The sequence below is a fragment of the Drosophila rhopaloa genome, unplaced genomic scaffold (genome assembly GCF_018152115.1).
Source record: "Drosophila rhopaloa isolate 14029-0021.01 unplaced genomic scaffold, ASM1815211v1 contig_115, whole genome shotgun sequence".
Classification (NCBI taxonomy): Eukaryota; Metazoa; Arthropoda; class Insecta; order Diptera; family Drosophilidae; genus Drosophila; species Drosophila rhopaloa.
Window position 1 is genome coordinate 2,933,393 of NW_025334990.1, and position 20,317 is coordinate 2,953,709.

The 20,317-nt window shown below is 44.9% G+C and overlaps 3 protein-coding genes across 5 annotated transcripts in view; 1 reads left to right on the forward strand and 2 right to left on the reverse strand.

The window, feature by feature from the left end:
- The window catches only part of LOC108045879, a 25,917-nt gene extending 14,694 nt beyond the window's left edge, over positions 1-11,223 (forward strand). Inside the window, exons 3-12 of one of the 2 annotated variants that reach the window (XR_006417432.1) lie at positions 4,170-4,240; positions 4,467-4,564; positions 4,675-6,179; positions 6,267-6,710; positions 6,985-7,557; positions 7,618-7,834; positions 8,068-8,288; positions 8,350-8,519; positions 8,757-9,058; positions 9,694-9,804. Coding sequence is in view for 1 of the 2 variants with exons in the window: in XM_044457387.1 (XP_044313322.1) it covers positions 4,170-4,240; positions 4,467-4,564; positions 4,675-6,179; positions 6,267-6,710; positions 6,985-7,557; positions 7,618-7,834; positions 8,068-8,288; positions 8,350-8,519; positions 9,694-10,350 (3,956 nt within the window). In the remaining variant the exon portion in view is untranslated. Of the gene's footprint in view, positions 1-4,169; positions 4,241-4,466; positions 4,565-4,674; positions 6,180-6,266; positions 6,711-6,984; positions 7,558-7,617; positions 7,835-8,067; positions 8,289-8,349; positions 8,520-8,756; positions 9,059-9,693 lie in introns of both variants that reach the window. The other variant, XM_044457387.1, reaches the window with a different exon arrangement.
- LOC108045880 (serine protease 41) lies at positions 10,678-13,748 on the reverse strand. 2 transcript variants are annotated; one of them, XM_017125332.2, is made up of 7 exons: positions 13,430-13,734; positions 13,326-13,371; positions 13,080-13,225; positions 12,464-13,021; positions 11,955-12,003; positions 11,752-11,885; positions 10,678-11,694 (listed from the first exon to the last, which is right to left on the reverse strand). In XM_017125332.2, exons 1-7 carry the CDS (start codon positions 13,635-13,637, stop codon positions 11,294-11,296), a joined length of 1,542 nt encoding a protein of 513 aa, XP_016980821.2. In that variant the 5' UTR covers positions 13,638-13,734; the 3' UTR covers positions 10,678-11,293. The 2 variants fall into 2 exon arrangements, 1 of the variants encoding a protein (XP_016980821.2); XR_001769361.2 differs by having other exon boundaries at positions 11,582-11,694; positions 12,586-13,021; positions 13,430-13,748.
- Positions 13,749-14,397: 649 nt separating this feature from the next.
- LOC108045883 (nuclear pore complex protein Nup214) lies at positions 14,398-20,261 on the reverse strand. Its single transcript, XM_017125348.2, has 8 exons — positions 20,132-20,261; positions 19,938-20,076; positions 18,160-19,880; positions 17,919-18,100; positions 17,521-17,862; positions 16,267-17,465; positions 14,595-16,095; positions 14,398-14,530 (listed from the first exon to the last, which is right to left on the reverse strand). Exons 1-8 carry the CDS (start codon positions 20,165-20,167, stop codon positions 14,506-14,508), a joined length of 5,145 nt encoding a protein of 1,714 aa, XP_016980837.2. The 5' UTR covers positions 20,168-20,261; the 3' UTR covers positions 14,398-14,505.
- Positions 20,262-20,317: the final 56 nt, after the last annotated feature.

Consider the following 20,317-nt stretch of genomic DNA (forward strand, 5'->3'; position numbering starts at 1 on the left):
TCCCAGTCCATTCGGAGCCATAAATACCAACCGGCAAGTGGAGTGGACTGGGGAGCGAAGTGTGGAGCGGTGGATCGGATCGGATTGGATTGGATTGGATCGGTCGGAGGCCCCCTGAGGGGCTGGCCAAGACAACGTCACGAGCAATTAACTAAAGCGAAACTCCTTGACCACAGCAGCAGTAAACACCACAGGGAATGCAAATAGCACACAGAGAAAAAAGCCTTACAATTTTAAGGAGACAGACAATTGCCATATTTGTTAGTTCTAGTTTCTAAAGCCATGATATCTTATCTGAATGTTCTAATTTACTTTAGACTATTCGAGAAAATAAAGTTTTATGTTTATTGATTTAAGGTCCATGGTGCACAAGTCTTTTTCAATCAAATTTCAAACCAATGAATAGTCTATTACAAATTATTTGTAAACACACTATAAATGAACTCCGAAACAGCAATGAAAATACTTTGTAAACATCGAATTTGTGTAACAGTGGCTCGTCAGTCACATAACTTAGTAGATAAGAGCCATAATAAATCTATTTAATGTATCTATTTTTGAATTTTTAGGGTGACCAAAGTTATAAAAAGTTGATTGTTAGAATTATACTCGCCTAAAAAAATATCCTAACTTTATACGAAATGCAATGAGGAAATGCCTTCTACAGCTAGGTTTTTTTTTTGTGATATTGAATGTATTGTTTAAATTTATATATCAAAGTAAAACAACATTTTTAAACATCGTTTGTATGATTTCCGAATAAATTTGTTTTTTGTTTTCCGTGCAACTGCATCAAACCACGGCAAATATCGAGAACTGCCAAAGCTGGCCAGACGTTATTCAGTTGGTCAGGTTAATTTGCGGCAGTGGCGTCGAACGGTGGCAACTGGCAGTTAGTGTAGGGTTGCCAAAGCGAAATTAATTTTATGGCACGTTACTTATGCCGCTCCCCCAGCTCCCCCCGCTCCCCTTTCCCTGTTTTGGTGGCAAGAAATGCTGAAATTTATTGCCCTCCACGGCGCATGCGCAACGCTTCGTTAGCCGAGGAAAACGCTGCCTGGAAGTGTATTTGTCAACCTTTCGCAGTGCACCCTGTACAGTGGTCCGTGTGGCGGAAGTCTTTGTTTACGGCTACGTGAGAGGCGTCGACCATATTTGGCTAATGTTGTAGTTGGTTGGTTTATGCAATTAGAATGCATGCAAGCAAACATTCTTCTATTAACAACCGCAAATTGCATTGCAGGGGGATGGGGTAGACTTGAGGATGATGTAATGCCACCCATTTTAAAAATGCCTACCGGGGTCTTCCACCCATGTCCAGAGTGATGAGTTCCCTCTGTCAGTGAACTGCTGTTCTTTAGGCACTTGTAATAGCTTTGATTTTCACAATGGATAAGACTCGGTTTTCTGTACTAAAGAATGCATTCTTTTCAATTATTTATAACTTTATGTATACACAGCAATCATTGTGTAAAATAAACATAATTCAAATATTAAGGACTAAAATTATTCAAAATAAATCTGTTAGCCCCTTGTGGCTTTGCAGTTAATCCCAAATAAAAATATATTTTTATACTCTTACCAACTTATGGTAAAGAGAACATTTCAATATTTATTTTCATTGTATTAACCGACATCTGATGAATAAGTTTTCTTAAGTAAGTTATAAAAAATTGTAAAGAGTTTCAATATCAATATGCCTTCGGCGTTAGACCACCATAATTCTATCATCACACTCCGCCTAAAACCCCTCCCTCCGCCAATCGATGGAATTCAGCTTATGATCAAATTAGCCAAGTTTCCAATCAATTATAAACCGATTTCACGCGCATCTCCGCCAGAGATGAGGCGGCCAATCAAGGCGGCCCCGACCGATTTGAATCCAGCGGGCGAGCGGGACGGACTTTCGAAATGGCCAGACGTCGCCGGCGAGTTCAAGCTCAACCAGCACACAGATACGAATTTCAGCAGCCTCCAAAAACAAAACGCAAAGGTGAACAACTTTCGCGGGCCTGCTCATGGGAAATATGACGGAGTAGAAGCGAAACACGAAAAAGCGTACAAAATATTAACCAGACAACTCCAATTGGACTTGGGGCTGGCTTCGACTTCGACCGATCGGCCCGGACCATGGGAAACATAAAAAAAAATGTGGAAAAAACACCGAAAAAACACCTGCTAATTTGGTGCATGGATTCAGATGCGATTCAGATTCGGATACAGGTCGAGCCGCTATGGTAGCCGCCCCTTTTCGGGCATAATTTGTCTGTTGTTTCGATTTATTAATGGGAACACTTGATTTATCCACCGATAGTCGCTTAACCCATTTCTCGATCTGGTTTGGCGGCTTTCCGTTTCGAGTCAAAACAAAGCGAAATCTGGTCAAATCATGGGAAGCTGTGTGAGGTCTGTGCGGTCGTCAGGTGCAATCAAATGTTAAGAATGCACTGATCCGCATTCGATTCGAACTGATTTGCATTTCCCAGTGGCCCAGAAAACCAACCAGGGAAGTCCACTTCGTTTCCAGCTGAGTGGAGCTCTGATTTTCCTCTGATGGTTGCGCAATAGAAATCAAGAGTTTTCCGCCAAGAACAAGCATCCAGTGACCCACAAATGATGCTAGCTGACTTCGGAACGGAGTATCATGAACCATTGAATACCCTGAAAACTGAGCTGTAAAGATGAGGTTTCTAAAGTTGCATCTAATAGATATACCCTCTTATGGGGTGTACAAAACAACTTGGCGTCATGTCCATCGCGTCGACTGTCAGCTTATGACCATATTGGGATGACCAACTGGCAGCTGCACGACCATTGAACAGCTATCGAATGATTCAAGTGGTCAGCGCTTTTTATGTTCCCAGCTTCTATGACTTTGGCTAACTTGGCTGCGCGATCTCGTGCCAGCAGTAATCATAATTTTCAGCTTCCTTATTTGCCAATACAAACGCGGGGACATCGGGAAAGTGGCACTCCTCCTTTCGCTTTCGCAGACCGAGCTATAAACGTTTAATGGCCTCAATTAGCGACTCGTTCGCCGAGTATTGGCTGCCAACGATGTGCGAGCTGGGCCTTGATAGCTCCTCTGGTCCATCCATGGCACAGAGAAAAACTATGAAGGCTTTAATTTGCTATTAACAACATAGAATTTTTAATAAGTAACTGAGATCTCTTCTTTTTTTAATTGGAATAAATATTATGTATATTAAGTTAATAAAAGATTGACTCAGATAACAAATATGACGGCATTAATTTGCTATGAACAATATATTGTAGAATGTTAAATAAGTTACTGATATCTCCTCTTTTTTTACTTAAAACAAAAATTATATTAAGTTAATAAAAGATTAATCTTATTTACGTTAGAATTTTACCAAGGTGTTTGAGTTGCTTGTGAGATTATATTTCTTAGATTTCTGTTTTGATCAGAGGTTATCACAAAACTTGACAGTGGTTTTGAGCTGTATTGGTTTGAATGATTGGATTGGATTTTAAATCTTTAAATCAATCACGTCCAAGATTTAAATTTTTGGTAGCGAGCTTAAATCATCGATCAAAAAATGTAATTCATGTCACAATTTCTAAAGTCGAGGGCCCTGGGGATTTCGATTTACGGATTTTTGGTTAAATGTTAATGTGCTTGTAGTTTGTCCTTACATATAATTTCCTCATTGGCTGCAGATAGACTGGATTTTTTAAATTTTCCTTTTGTACTAGCTTGACTAGGATTTTTTACTTGTGCAGCTGCATCTGCATCCCTGTCCCTCCAGCCTAAGCCCCATTCAGGTTGTAATATTTTCACAGCTGGTCAGCGGCATTCAGCGGAGATTACCGCATGGCTCTTATGCAAGAGACGAGTATGAAATTTGCCTGGGCAGGTTCACAAAGATGTTTGGGGCTGGGTCTTGGCACGTACAAATGTACATATATGTATGTGTATGTGGGGGGCCTTGTGCACACCAGCTCCTCGGCTGTCATGCTCAATTTGCGGAGGGAGTTAAGTATTCCAGACGCAGGTGCACTCGTTGCCATCCAATGCAGAACCAGTCCAAATCCAGGGGGAGTGGATTTAATTATGTGACTGGAGCTGGGCAAATAGATGGGCCACGACGGCGACTGTCACCCGTAATCACTGGCCCACTGATCACGCTCTGATTTCCTCCTTCCAGGCTCCATCCGAACCTCGCTGCTCTCCGGAACGCAGTTCAACGTCACCTGGCATCTGGCCTATGCGCACAAGGTAAGATGAATCTGATGCAATGGGAGCAGACACGCCCCTTTGGCGTTCCTATCGCCGAGGGGTAATTAGCCGAGAATCCATTCTCGAACGATTGCTTCACATGCACGCAGTCAAAGTCAAGCCCTGTGAGACTAGAGATTGCCATGTTTGTGGTTGCACGACATCGCGTCACAAGTTCTCAGTCATTGTTTTGGCGCAACCATAATCATTATCGCAACTTTTCCAGGGCGGCTTTCGGTTGCAACTTTTGGATGTGCTCGACCGACCTGTTTTGGACCTAACCCCACATGTGAATAACTCGGAATTTGTGAGCACGGATGTCACGTAAGTTTAAATATCTAATTTGACTCATATCCTAGATATGCGGGTTTCTTATCTATCATATGGTTTAAAATACCGTTTACAACTAACTGAAAACACTTTCCTTTCTATAGCGCTCAATCGTACCAGGTGAATATACCGAAAGACTTCGAGTGCTTCAACTGCACTCTTAGGCTGCTCCGTCAGGCTGATGAGTGGTCCACCAGCTACCGCTTTTGGTCCTGCGCCGATGTGGATATCAAGTTGCGCAAGGACTTCAAGGAAACCTGTTCCGGCAATGGCAAGTACTTCCCCTCGCGATGCAAGTGCGACAAGAACTTCTACGGCCCGCAGTGCCAGTACAAGGATGAGTGCTCCGTCGACTCCGATTGTGGTGTTCAGGGCAAGTGCGAGGATCTTGGGGGAACCTCGCTGCCCCGGAAACAGTGCTACTGCAACTTTGGCTGGTTCGGAATCGGATGCAACAAGCGATCGCCCTACAAGACCACCAGTCTCGACCTCTCCTCGTATGCAAAAAAGGAGCTCTCGCCCGACTACCACGTTTACTGGAGGCTGCTGGAGGAGCAGAAGGAGATCGAAATGGTGCTCAAGGTCAACAGCACCTCATGGGTAGGATTGGGTTGGAGGCCGCGTGGTATGACTCCGGAGTGCAAAAACTTCCCGCTGGTGCGAGACATTGGAGATCTGACCACAACGGTAGAGGGCCCAGCTCCGGAACCCAAGAGCGAACCAGAACCTAAGAGCGAGCCGGAACCCAAGAGCGAGCCGGAACCGAAGAGCGAGCCGGAACCCAAGAGCGAACCGGAACCCAAAAGCGAACCGGAACCCAAGAGCGAACCGGAACCCAAGAGTGAACCGGAACCCAAGAGCGAGCCGGAACCCAAGAGCGAACCCGAACCCAAGAGTGAACCGGAACCAAAGAGCGAACCGGAACCAAAGAGCGAACCGGAACCCAAGAGTGAGCCGGAACCTAAGAGTGAACCGGAACCCAAGAGTGAGCCGGAGCCCAAAAGTGAACCGGAGCCCAAAAGCGAACCGGAACCTAAGAGCGAACCAGAGCCAAAACGCTTAGCCGAACTAAGAGCGGCACCGGAAACCAAGAGCGAGCCAGAGCCCAAGAGTGAGCCGGAACCAAAGAGTGAACCCGAACCGAAGAGTGAACCGGAACCCAAAAGTGAACCAGAGCCGAAGAGCGAGCCGGAGCCTAAGAGTGAACCGGAACCAAAGAGTGAGCCGGAACCGAAGAGTGAGCCAGAGCCTAAGAGCGAGCCGGAACCGAAGAGTGAGCCAGAGCCCAAGAGCGAACCGGAACCGAAGAGTGAGCCAGAGCCCAAGAGCGAACCGGAACCGAAGAGTGAGCCAGAGCCCAAGAGCGAACCAGAACCAAGCAGTGAACCTGAGCCTACAAGCAAACCGGAGCCGACTACAGCGCCCGAACCCAAGAGCGAACCGGAACCGAAGAGTGAACCGGAGCCAAAAAGCGAACCGGAAGCGCAAAGCACAAACAAGACTAAGAGAGTAGCCGGAGATTTCACCCAAAAGCAAGGAGTCTCCTCCGTTTCCACCAGTGTTTCTTATCGTGTTAGCACCAAAGCAGATCGTCAACGCCGTGATACAGGTGAGGATAATTTATTTTAATAATATCTTGAAAAAAAGGTTAATAAAAAAAAAAATCCTTATCCGATTTCTTTATACTTTTCCACAGAGTCACCCAAATACCGACTTAATCCGTACACACCACGACATGATTTCAACCCAATGGACTGCACGGACATCGTGATTGGAGCAGCTCGAGGAATGGCCAGCAGGGTGGGTGACTACTACTCCCGTGATCGGTCAACGCCTCGCACCGATGAATTCTTCGGTGGCAAGTCTAATCTTGCTTTGGGTACTGGCTTTGAAGAGAACGGCGTGACCACGATCATCTTCCGGAAGAAACTGGTAGCCAATGAGCCCACCGATCACACGCTCGATGATGCCCTGACCCATGTGATTTGGGCCAAGGGCCAGGAACCAAAAGGTTACGTGCACGTGCCAGCCTCCGGTCTGGAAACACAGTCCTCAACCGTCAAGGACTTCTATATGCCAGATGAACTGAAATACCATGGACACCAAATGCAACGAGGTGTCACGCAGATCAATTTCTTTGGTGAGTAATCTAGATTCTGGAACTAAAATCATTCTATTGTTAATACAAAACATATTCTAATCTTTATCTCAAAAAGATAAAAAGTTTGTAAACTGATAAGATTAATTTAATATTTTAGTTTACAAGCTTTACTAAGTTTTAAGAGAAGATAAGATAACTTTAAGATATCCTTAAAAAATAGTATTGATTCCAAACCCTCTTAGTCGTAGATATAAACCATTTGAACTATTCACTTTTATATTGCAATGTTTCGGACTCTTATTTTTTAAAACAGAAAAAGACAAACCAGCCACGAGCACGGACCGTAACGACCTTGGCACCAATGTCCTGGATAACGATTGTTTCGGCCACTGGAAGTATCCGTCCAACTGCTCACCCCAGGAGCATACCTGCGAGTACTATGCCAGCTGGGAGACGGTCGGAAAGGGCGACGAGATGCGTTGGCACATCGAGACGTCAAACACGCAGACCTGGACGGGAATTGGCTTCAGCGAAGACCAGAGAATGTCGCAGACGGACGCGATCATTGGCTGGGTGGACGGACGCAGTGGAAGACCTTTCCTCATGGACACTTGGGTGCTAGGCTACTCTCCTCCGAAGCTGGACGATCGTCAGGACATCTACAACGCCTCCGGACGCATCGAGAAGGGTGTCACCATTCTAGAGTTCAATCGCAAGCGTGTTAGCAATGACGAACAGGATTTGTCCTTCACGGACGACCACTGCCTGTATCTGTTCTTCCCGGTTCTGGGCGGTGCCTTCAATGTGGTCAACAAGAAGATACGTAAGCATGAGCAAGTTCCTCCAATCTCTTCTCAACGTGTCTGCATCAAATCCTGTGGAAAGGGTAAGATATTCAAAAGAAAAAGTAAGAGTTCTCAACTTATTGTGCTATTTAATCTTTCAGAATTAGAGTCAGTTTTTGTGGGCACCAGCACTCCGGCGCCCAGCCGTCTGGTCTACGCCGTGGCCGTAAAGCTGATGAACCTGGGCGAATCTTATGAAGCTCCGAAGCCGGGAACCGTTGAGTTCAACAACCTGGCGGCCACCATATCGGATTCATTCAATGGCATCCTAAGTTCCCAGACTGGTTACTACAAAACGGAGATTCTCGGATTCGAAAAGTGAGTAGGAAGACAACTTTTTGTAATGAACATATGAAACGTTCACAGTTAAACTAGAGTAGTCCTTAAATAGTTGAATTGATCTTAAATCAATTCTGAGGAACAAATTATTTGATAATTTGTTTAAAAAATTTTAGATAATATGTTAAATGTTAAATATATTTCACTGCATAACATACTCAATGATATATATTTGGATTTTCATAAATTAATTATAAATTAATTATTTTCAGGGAGGGCAGTACCATGGTAGCTAAGGTTCAGGCCATGTTCGATAAGGCGGATGTGGAAAAAAAACACGATTTAGAGACCAACACGGTGGATAAAACAAGTGAGGCAGCAGCTCTGGACAACGCTGCTAAAATTCGATCGGCCCTGAAGGATCACATTGCCACCGGACGAGTGGGTTCACTAACGGTGGATCCTCAGTACTTGGACTTCGAGGCATTGGAATGTGAGAATTGTAATAAACACTACCTTGTTTCCATGGGCTAACAAATATATTATTCGTGTAGACAAGAGCTCCTCTGAGCCCAATGCCAAGGAGACACTACTCTCCTTCTTCGACCTCTCTGAGACACGATTGTACATCGTGCTTGGCCTTATTGCGGCCCTGGTCCTCATCGCCTTAATCCAGGCCATCTGCACCATTTGGAAGACGTCACGAAAGAGCAAGAATACCAAGGTGAGTGGATAGAAAACTACACGATCGATTGGGTCAGCATTAGCTAAGCCAACACAGAGAAGAGAGATCAATATTCAAGAAAAATAATAAGTAAATACATACACAAAAAATGTATTGTATAAAAAGATTTATACCGCAGTTCTCAAAATAATCAATATATTGGAGGTGTAACTTCTCTGCGTCGGCGCGGCTTCTTTCATTCCTCTCTTATTAATATTTCCCCCGTGTCGTTCAAAGCTTGTTTACGTAATACCCGAAGAGTGGCGCATGTACCAACAGCGACAGCACCAGCGCTACTATCAGCCCTCTAGCGATCTATAAAACTCACTCTACAAAACCAATTCAGATCAGATATACTATAAAAAATCCCACTGCCCGATACACCTGAAACCCGAGCATCGGCTACAACTGCCTTAAGCATTTACGTTTTATTCTGAACCCATCTTTTAGTTAGTTTAAGTACCGGAAACCTCTTGACAATTGTACTGTATCTGTATCTGCATAGGCGCCGCGTTTATCAAAATTCAATAACTAAATGGGTAATTCAAAACTCTATATTTTCTTGTGGTATCTGTTGTTGTATTAACCCTGTCACCTAACCCAAAAACAATTCACCCACCTTAGCCACTCTGGAAGGTAATCTCTGATCTCCTTTATCCTCTCCTCTTTCTCTGTCTGTCTCTTAACCTTTTTCTGTGTTTCCAGTTCGTTCTAATAACATTCATTCCCATTCCACGTTATTTGTGTGCGGGATCTCCTGGCCAGTCAGCATTTGAAATATGCTAAGTTGAAATTCCCAAAAACTCCCAATCCTATTTTAGATCTCTAGCTCTCTTTCATCTTTACAAAACTTCACCGAATAATATTAACCCGACTGAATCATCATGCTCCGACTGAATCATCCTGCGTTTTATTTTGGTTAGGATTAAAGGAATCGGTTTAAACGCAGGCGCAAGGTACATTGCAGAACAGTAAGGCACAAAAAGATTTATGAAATTCTGATTTCCTATTAAGTCTCAAATAATATTTTGTCTGCGTATAATAGAACAACCCGACAGTTCTTTAGTTCCCAACTCCTAAAGATTTCCACACCAAATGCTGACTGGTTGAGCGCCTTAAAAGAAAACCAAGGATATTTCAACTTAATCATGCTCAAATCTCTTTATGCTTGCAGGAGAAACTGATCCAAAACTCGCCCTGGAAGGAGTTTGCCTCGAACACCAACTACGCCTTTGATCCCTATGGCGAGACGGAGGAGAAGAACAATACCAACAGCACGTCGACTAAGGAGAAGGGACGCCACCGCCACCAGTCGACTACGAGCAGCCAGCAGACCACGCTTCCGATGTCGCATTCACCGACCAGCAAGTCACAGATGTACTACGAGAGTCCTAATGGTCAGGGCAAGAACGGCACCAATGGAAATGGCAGTCGCACCAATGGACGAGCCACCCAGGAGAGCAGCGTTGGCGCAGCAGGCGGAGGAGCACCCTATTCCCGCAGCTCCTATGCGGAGCGAGCTTATTCTCTGCCCCGTCAGGCGCATCACTACCAACAGAGCCCGGCCAGCATGCAGCCGTCGGGTTACTACACCCATGACCGGCGTGCCGCTCGTCAGGGCAGCCGGGATAGGGACCGGGAGCGGGAGAGGGAGGAGGAACGGCGCCGCCAGGACCGCGATCGCGACTCTGGATACGATCGGTCGCGGGATGATCCGCGGCAGAACGGAGGATCCGACACGCCCGACTTCTACTTCATGCCCTCGCAGCGCAAGTATTCCGGGGAGGTAGTACGCGTCTACGTGGACTACAACAAGGATCCGAAGCACTAAAGCTCAAAACACATCTTTTTATTTAAAGCTCGTTTTAAGTTCTACCATCTGTACTCCGTCCATCTGTTTTGCGTCCGTTAAGTCACAGAAAAAGAAATATTTGATACTAGATCATTTTTTTTCAAGATAAGTATATAGGGTCCCAGAGAAATCACTAGGGTTTGAAAGGCGTCTACAAGAGAGAGAATTCTGATGGCTCCACTTTGAAAGACATTTAAATATTTTTTACTGCTTATTTTTGGACACCTTAATAGGTGTTTCAGCCAAGTGATTTTTACGGCAACCACTTGTATTTAAAGTGTTATTTTTGATAATACCAAAATAGTCTTTTCGAACTTAGAATTCAGTTTAATTTAATATTTTTCATATAAACATCGATAATCAATGTTGTTAAACTAAATTCTAATACTATTTTAAAATATAAGTGTTTGACAAAAATTGATTTTAGCTAAAATCAAATTAATTATTCACAGTTCAAATTAATCTAAAATTGATCCAATGGACATCGATCTAATATTTTTCTGTGCACTTTCGTTTCCTCCTCTCTTTAGTTTCGATTTTGCCATAAAGCAGCTCTGCTGCAGCGGCGTTTCCAGGTGCGCAGCTTTACCACAAAACGCACAACGCATAATTCCACAACTTAGTGAATTGTAAATATTTTGCATAGACATTAAAGCAATTACAACAAGAAACAAAACAAAGCCACACAAATCACACAAATTATTAAGCAAACTTTGCAGTTAGGTACGTGCATTCAGAATGTTTTCGCATTGTTTTATTTTATATGTGCAAAGAAACATAGTCACTGTATTTAATCAAATTAAATATACGCATAGTACATATAAATAAAGTTAAGTACATTAAAAAATCCAAGGCCTTTTCTTTAATTAGGCTGGGTGTGAAACTCTGACTTAAAATTGTTTAGATTTTATGGAAAGAAATTTTAGTTGGACAAATTATTTAAATCGACGGTGTTTGCAATCCATTTTGTGTGTCTCATTATATTTGTAACAACGTGCCAACCATTATGTGAGTAACTTACGATACCAAACAAAACGAACCATTCTTTTTCCGAGCCCATAATCCTTTTTCCCAAAATATCGCCAGGATTTCCAAATCGGTGACTATGACTGAGAGATTCCGTTTTCACACAAATTTCATCCGTTTCGACTTCTTTTTGGATTATTCTTGAACATTCGAGGAAACCAATAGATTCAACAAGAACGGCATAAATTTTCACGGGTTCTTGAATTCGCACATAGTCAAATATAGTCAAGGGCAAATTAAGTTCTCCCCTTTGTTGGATTTGTAGGTTCGAAAGCATGCATATCGGTTTTAATCCTTCTGCAAAAGAAGGAACTCAGTGATCGGATAAATAGAGTTGTAGAATAATTAGGTTACCTGTGTGCCTCACCGATCGACTAAGTCTAAGCAAAGCAATATCATATTTTTCGTCTGAAAACTTTTGGTGCTCAAAGACTGCGTCAACTCCGTATTCACCATAGGAGCTCTCTATTCCCATTACAATTACATATCTGTAGAATGGTTAAATATACACTTTAAATATCTAAATCATTCTTATCAAACACGTTGAAATTACTTACAGCGAAGCAACATTTTCCCGCAAGTACCTTGCATTTGTGAGGACAAAACCTAGAAATCAATCGGGACTATTTTAAACAAGTTTTTAAATTAGACCTACAGGTATTTATACTCATGATCAGCTTAAACCGTCGAGTCAATCGGCTTGTCAAAGCGTCTATTTTTACGCAAATAGTCTCTTACTTTTAAAACTGTTTAAATTTACATTTAACAATAGTTTAGTACAATTGGGGCAGGAATGGTTAATCGAGTATTATTAAAATAGACGGAACTTATATGTTTCTAACATAAACCTTGAGATATAAAAATCTTTTAAAAATCATACGACTTTTCCATATAGTCTATATGACAATCTAGGAGAATCAGCATACCTGATTTTATAAGTATAATAATAATTATAACTGGATATACACGTCGAATTGTCGAGTCGATCTTCATTTCCTGTCTAACTTTAAATTTGGGCAAGTGCCTTATCGCAAAACTTTTTATTATAGTCTATATATTTACGTACGGGATGTGATTAGCACGCCCTGGGTACTGAAAGTAGTTCCAAAAATGTTGGCCCGTAAGTTCGATGCAATGGTATCACCACCGCATTCCCTGTACAGCCACATATCTTGAACGTTGTCAAACCTTAGGGGTTCCTCGGGTATGGACTCCTCAACAATTTCTTTGTTTATTGTTTCCTGTATCCAGTCCATATGGCTAGTCACGTCGGTATATACTCCTGGTCCATTGCAATCGGAATTGCCAAAGCTCACGATGCCGACCTGAACTTCGCGATACTTGGTCTTATTAACATTGACTCTGGTGGTCAAAGGACCACCGGAATCGCCAAGACAGGTGTCTCCATTATCGACACCAGCACATATCTGTTCCGAACTGACAACCACATACAAGGTTTTGTTGCACTCGTTTGGATTTAAGTTGTTAAGGGTAATGGTTTGAAGTATTTCGTTTTCCTGGCCTTTGCCGTTTTGGCCCCAGCCAAATGCTGCAAACTTCGGAGCAGCTCTTACAAGACTCTTAATTGTCTTCATCATAATAATGCAGATTGGGTAAATAAATTCTGCGGAGAAAGATATAATATATAGAATGGTGCAGATAAATCAAAACCTTTCATTTACCATTGTAGACAACACTGCCCGAAAGCTTAAGCAGGCCTATATCATTGCCGCGACTGAATTCGTTGTGTAATTGGTGAACTATTTTTTTTTCTACATCGTACTGTGCCGTAGGTTGACTTTTTCTGTAAGCTCCTAATTTCACGAACCTTCAATCAGTCAAAACAGTTTAATTGATTAATTGATAAACATTCCAGATTGAAGTTAATATCAAGTATCGACTGCACATGTCAAATGTGTATTACTTACAGGATATTTTTATGATTTATGCAATGAGCAGCAGTTAAAACAAAGCCTGAAAAAAAATAATTTTATATTATCAATCAATTCTGTCTATGTATTTAAATACGAACGTTTGTGAATCAGAGTTCCGCCACATAGGAAATGGGTGGCATTACTTATAGCTGCCATCCAGGCAGCAGCCTCTTCTCCTGCATTATATCCATTGGCTATTTTGTTTGTATTTAAGCCACCACCACATGGTTCCTCTAAAAACTGGAAAGCCCCAGGGTGGCCAAAAACCAAAATGAGCACAGCAAATAATGCAAAATAGGTATGCATTTCACTCGAGTCAGGAACGGAATGAATCACGAATCGCGATAAGCCTCGGTTAAGAAGCTAAATAAGCTCGAATCTTGCTTTTTAAGAAACGTTATCATTAGCAGAAATGCTTGCTGGTGCTCAAATGATGTCACTAATAAACAAAAAAAAAACTGCAGCTGGGAATTAAACAAAAAAATTCAAATGAGTTTAAAAAGTTAACAAGCAAAACAAAAATTATTCCCAAAACTAGTTCTTTGTAACATGAGAAAGTTAAATTAGTTCAATTTATTTAAAAAAATAAATAAACTAAAAATATTAATTACCTTAAAAATACCTGCAATGTAGCCAGTGGTTAATCAGTTTGTTAGAATCAATTTCTGACGTAGGCTTGCAATGTATGACTGTTTTCATATTGGACAAGAAGGGAAACTTATTAAACATTTATAATTTAAAAAATTATTTTTTTATTAATTCAATTAATTATCCAATAATTTGGATAAAAGTTTTTATTTTTGTATAAATTACTTGGGATAAATAAATTTAAAACCAAATTTCAGAAAATACAAGTAATTACTCTATGCGTATACGTTTAAAAACAGCGAAGTCATGTCCATTGGTTTAATTCCAATTTCAATGGGTCCTCTGCATTTTACGCGATATAAGAAAGAAATAAAACACGGATGTTGAGATAAACTCGTTGCAGCCACTAATGAAGATGCTTAAATCAACCTCTACCCACTTTCGATTCCAGTAAGAGAGCATTCTGATTAACTTGCAATTAAAAAGAAACATGGGAACAGGGAAGTTCTCAGTATTTTGATAAATTTAATGATGTTATGGTAATCGTATATATAACCAACACTGAACGAACATAGGAATCAATAACTCAACGATAATTCATAAAACTCGATCTGAAATGAAAAAGGGAATTTGTTAGTGCTAAGAAATGTCATGAAACTTTTTACCATTACTCACCCTCCGAAGGCTGGTTTCTGGGCATTCGAGTTTCCAGTCTGTGCTAGATTTCCAAAGGATAGGCCGGACTCCTGGCCACCAAGAGTTTCGAATATATTTCCTTCAGCCGGCTTAGGTGCAGCACCAAACGCTGGTGGTGAGGCTACAGGGGTAGCCCCGCCAAAGCCACCAAATCCCTTGGGACTGCCGAAGGTGGGACCTCCCCCAAAGGTGGGACTCGCTCCAAAGGCTGGGGACCCGCCAAAAACGGGTTTGGCTCCAAATCCACCCGGCGCAGGTTGCTGCTGTGGCGTTTGCGGTGATCCAAAGCCGGTCTGGGCCACTGATCCTCCACCGCCCTGAGCAAATCCACCACCAAAGCCTCCCTGAGCTGGTGTTGTCTGCGAGAAGGATCCAAATCCACCAGAGCTGCTGCCACCGCCAAAGATCGAACCGCCAGAGACAGGCGAGGCTGCAGCGGGTGCAGGTGATCCGAATATCGAACTTCCTCCGCCGCCAAAGGCCAAAGCCTGCGGGGTGCCCACTGTATTGGAGAATATGTTTCCACCAGCTGCCGGCGATCCTGCCGCTGACTGACTAAACACACTTTGGCCAAAGATCGAAGCACTTCCAGCAGCTGGAGCGCTTACGGGGCTCTGGGGGTTACTTCCCCCAAAAATAGAACTCGATCCAAATGGTACGTTGGTTGCGCCTCCAAAAATAGATCCTCCGCCGGCTGGTCCTGTTGCTGGCGCCGGTTGACCGAAAACACTCGATTTTGCGGCCTGTCCGAAAATATTACCGCCAGAGGCAGCAGCTCCACTTGGAGGACTGCCGAATGGCGACGGATTGCTTATGGCGGCTGATGCAAAGAGACCCGTGGGTGGTGCAGCTCCTGTTGGTGCAGCCGGTGTATTTGAAGGTGCAACAGAAGCTGCTCCAAAAACGCTGGTTTCCGGTTTAGGTATAGTGCCAAAAATGTTTCCACTCGGTGCGGAACTCTTTGGAGCCGTTTGGAAGGGGCTAACCACCGGAGCCACTGTTGATGTTGATGCTTCGAAGCCACCTCCAAACACTGAAGATGAGGCGTTACTGGCGGTGGATGCGGTGGAGCTGCTCGCAAGTAAAGGAGCAGCAGAAGTGGTACTTGGAGCCGCACCTGGGCCTCCTGCACTGAGGCTGCTGAAAGCGTTCGAGAAGGAGAAAGCGCTGCCGGGAACAGTATTACTAGATGTTACTAGTGCGGTAGTGGATGGCGGGACGGCTGGTGTTGCAGCTGAAGGAACTGTGGTTGCACTTGATGCAGAAGTTGTAGCCACAGTTGGAACTGCCGTTGCTGTTGTTGTGATGGGATCAGTTTTGATTGTGGCATCCGCAACAGTTGTTGCAGGAGTTGTTGTCGTTGCTACTTGGGTAGTGCCGCCAAATAATCCCTTCGAGGCATCTCCACCGTCAAACGAAAAGCTGCCAGAGCCTGAACCGCTGCTAAGACTTCCAAAAATATTGACTGGTTTGGCGGAATCTGTAAAACAACATATGCCAACTTAGTTTTGGTAACTATACTTTTTTATGTTTAAGCGTGTATAGAATTATTTTTTACAAATGTCTATGGGACGTAATCAAACAATTGTGTAACATTGCTTAAAGTGCAAGTGCAAGCATAACAGATATTCGTATAGAAAACACAAGTTACCTGTTGGTGTGTTCGGCTTGCAAATGTTTACAGAGCTGAAAAGTCCGCCGATAGGATCCGAGCTGCTGGTCACACCGCTCGCTGTTTTCTCTGAAGAATCTTCAGCCGCAATAGTCGAACCACTTGCAGGGGTGGGCTTACTGGTGACGGTGGTGGTGGTGGTGCTACTGGTCACTGTGGGTTCACTGGTGGTTGTCTTAGTTAAAGCTGCCGAGAACATGCTAAATGGAGAAGCTGAAGCGGATGTGGCTGCAGCTGCGGTTGTGGCGTTTGATTTGGGGGCTTCAGATTTTGGGACAGCAGGGGCTGCTCCCCCAAAGCCAAGTGATGAGCCCAATCCCCCGAAGCTGAACGGAGAGCTAGAAGCACTTCCCACAGCCCCGCCAGTTCCCGTGAAGCCACCAAAACCAAAGGATTTGTTAGCGACCTCTGCCTTTGGTGTTTGTGGTTGTACTTTTGTAGTCTCTGCTGCCGGTATCACCGGCTTAATTTCTAGCCCTCCTTTCTGCTCTTTGGGCTTAGCTGGCTCTGTTGCAGGCTGATCCTTTCCAACTCCTGCCGAAAGGTTTGGTTTTGGCATTGGAGCCGCTTCCACTGCTGGCGAACCTCCTCCAAATGAGAGCGCCGTCTTGGCACTCCCACCAAAACTAAAGCTGGAACTAGCACTGCCCATTCCGCCGAACATAGAGAGGCCCGGTTTTGCAGCTTCACCAGGGGTCACAGTATTTGTCGTTGGTGTCACAGTGGATGTCTTCACGAACGGGCTGCTCTGGCTGAAGGAGAACGGCGTAGCTGCGGACGTAGTAGGGAGAATAGGGACTGCAGACTTTTCCACAATGAGAGGCTTAGATGGCATTGGCTTTGGCAGCTGAGAAGCCACTGTTGGGAGAGCAAGAGGCATAGGTCCAGCAGCCGGAGCCGGAGTTGGAGGAGGAGCCACTGCTACTTGAGTGAACTTGTTGGCCGTAGTGGGCTTTGCAGCCGTCTTTTTAATCTGCTCTGCCCTACGCTTTGTTTCCAAAATAACCTCTGACTTGAGACCCACGCGATCTGGTCGCTGGGGACATATAATATTGACCTTCTGCAGCTGGACCACCTTACGAATCTTTTGCAGTCTCTGCTGCGTGAGCTTGGCTGCATTAGAGTCCACTACGTGGCTAAGACTCATCGAGAGAATGGAGTCGGCCAAAGTGTCCACTCTATAGTAAAATTATGGGTTAAGGCTTGAGCAGAGAAAAAAAATAACCTACTTACGCTTCGTTGGTGCGAGTGCGACTGTTCTCCTGGTCGAGTAGTGCAGTCTGGAGCAATCCGCGCTCCTTTAGCTTTGCTTTGATGTTGTTTTGTAGGATTCGCTGGTCAGATGTGAGGTTCTGCAGCCTCGTCAGTCGCTGGTAGATACCCTCCAGGCAGGGCATGTGCATGCGAGACTTGGAGTTGCGCCGTACCACATCCTGGAACTGCTCCCACTGCACATCGACATGTTGTTGGGCGAGACGCAGCTGTGCTTCGTTGGCGGCCACATAACTTTGCAAACGGGCTAGCATGCGACGGCCAGCGGGGTCGCAGGAGCTTGAGTTCATCAGCCGTGTAATACTAAAAAAAAGTAGTTCCTTAAAATGTATTTCTAAACAAAAGATTATGCTACCCACTCTGGTTTTCTGTAAATCTCCAGTTTGCCACGGCATTCGGCTACAATGGCATAAGCCTCATTAAGACCCTGTCGTAATCCCTGAACATCCAACTCGAACTCCACATCCTTGGCTTGTTCGTTAAGCTCTTGAAGATCATCCAATCGCTTGGCATACACGCGTAAAGCTGAAGGAGCAGCAATCTGTGAAATGTATAAAACAAAGATATAAACGAGTCAATATATGACTAGGATTGTCTTACGCCTTTGAGCAAATCCTTGGTCTGGTCCTTCTGCTTTTCAATGTCCTGACTGAAGGACTCGATTTGCAGCGCTATCATGTCTTTGATAATGGGCTCCGTGTCATCCGGCCTGAAGGTTTCTACTATGGTGACAGGAGGCGCTGACGCAGTTGGCTTTGTGGCCACCGGTGCAAATGTCGGAGGAACAGTGTACAGAGGTTTATTAACGGGAGCGGCCACATGAGCCGTTGACTCTGGAGCCATTCGTGGCGCCATAGAAACAGCGGCCTGCTTGTTAATAGCCATGCCCCCAAAGGCATTTGCTCCGGGAGCGGAAAACATGGATCCAATTGCCGGAGTAGTTGTTGGAGCTCCAAATCCACCAAACCCGATGGCTGGCTTGGTGGCAGAAACAGTTGAAGCTGCAAACGCTTGCGGGGCAGGAATCGGAGCAGATCCGAAGGACAGCTGTGGTGCAGGAGCTTTGGCTGCAGCGGCTCCAAACCCGGAAAACAGCGATGGCGGCTTATCCTTTGCAGGAGCCGGAGTTGAAGTAACTGTATTCGGTGTGAAGGCGAACGATATGTCTGAAGGAGCGCTTACCGCAGGAGTCTTGGGAGGCGGACTGGCAGCCGCAGCCGGTTGCTCCTCCTCCTCACTGGGAAGCAACGTATTCAATGGCCTGAACTGTCCTGAAGTATCCGCTACTGGTGGAGGTGGCGAGCACACAGATACTGCGTTCGGCAGCATATTCAGAAAATCGAAAGAAAGCAGGTCTCCGTCTGAACCCAAAACGTGCACCATGGGCATGGTCTGGATCTTTTGCTCGTTGATGATTAGTTGATGCGTGGTAGACGTATCGTAGACAAAGCCCAGTGGGAAGGTCTCCTCCTGTGTGGCCTCACTCAGTGGCATCTCAATGCGTGCTTCATCTAGCAAAGTTAGCTGCTGCCAGGCAGGCGTGTCGCCGGCCTCCGAGGTGCCCATGACGCCCACCTCCACACCATTGGCCGAGATAACGAGCAGCAGGTTCCACTGCGGCACATGGTTGAAGAGAAATTGATGATTCCTCGGTCCATTCAGGCTGTAGCAGATGTCATAGTAGTTTATGTAGCTGGGTGTTCCGGCCTTGGGAGCATTAACGATGTACAGAGACGGATTGCAGTCCTCGCCGTGCTGCAGGAAGACCACTGCGAATTGGAACGTTGAAAGCCACTGAATGGCGATGGTGTCGAAGGGGGCGTCGTGCACATTGGGTGGACACATTAGGGTCTTGGCCGGCGTCAAGTCTGGTTTGAACTGCTGCACTTTGCCGCCAGGAAAGCCAAGGACTATCTGCTTGCCCTTGGGCGACCAGCAGCCGCACTTCACCTGCTGGTTCTTGTCCAGCGAGTGCATTTCAAAGTTTCCTCCCTCCTTCAGGGCGTACATCCCGAGGGCTCCGTTGCTCAGAACGACGGCCAGGCTGTTGGGCAGGACGGGATTCCAGAGCAGCTGAACAGCGTGCACATGGTCCTCGGCCGCCAGGCGTATACTATAGACAGGTCGAACATCCGGGGTCATAAACGATGGCACCGTATAGATGCTGAGCAGGCTGGTGCCGTTTTGGGTGTGATTAACGGCCAGCAGGTTGCCATCGGAGCTGCAGGCGATGTAGTTCGGTACACTGGGCAGTGGGACAAGTCGCGCCTGCGGCTGTTGTCCTGTACTTTTGGCATTGGCCAGATCCTTAACGATAATAACTGTAGGGAGGTCCTGGTAAGGAATAGAGTTTTTCTATGATATTTATACGATATTACCCTTGAGTTCCGGATGCGTTGGACTCCCGACGAAGAGCAATCCCCGGCTGCTTGAGATGGCCAGCAATTTCACGTTACTGCGGGGCTCGCCGCATTTTTTGAACGCCACAAATTTGTCGCGCAGTTTAAATTGAAAATCCTGTGACGAATTCATTGTAGTGTTTGACATTTCAGTTTGACGTTATTCATCTTACCTGCGTGTCCCTGCAGGCTGGTGCACTTTGAGCCATTTTTGTTAGTTTTCCCAACTATTTCGTCAAATTCATGCAGTTTGTCAGTTCGCAATTCGAGCCAGCGGTGTGGCTGCAGGTTAAAGACGTATAAACCCTGAGAAACAAAAAGCGCGCCACATCGCATACGGTCACTTTGCGTAAACTCAC

Excerpts from the sequence above, each read along its gene's own strand:
- LOC108045880 (XM_017125332.2), bottom strand. The coding sequence starts at position 13,637 with ATGCATACCTATTTTGCATTATTTGCTGTGCTCATTTTGGTTTTTGGC. Across the intron at positions 13,372-13,429 it reads CGGAACTCTGATTCACAAAC|GCTTTGTTTTAACTGCTGCT; the intron begins GTTCGTATTTAA and ends ATTTTTTTTCAG. Across the intron at positions 12,004-12,463 it reads GGGCGTGCTAATCACATCCC|GTTTTGTCCTCACAAATGCA; the intron begins GTACGTAAATAT and ends ATTGATTTCTAG.
- LOC108045883 (XM_017125348.2), bottom strand. The coding sequence starts at position 20,167 with ATGGCTCAAAGTGCACCAGCCTGCAGGGACACGCAG. Across the intron at positions 20,077-20,131 it reads CAGCCTGCAGGGACACGCAG|GATTTTCAATTTAAACTGCG; the intron begins GTAAGATGAATA and ends AATTCGTCACAG. Across the intron at positions 19,881-19,937 it reads AACGCATCCGGAACTCAAGG|TTATTATCGTTAAGGATCTG; the intron begins GTAATATCGTAT and ends ACCTCCCTACAG.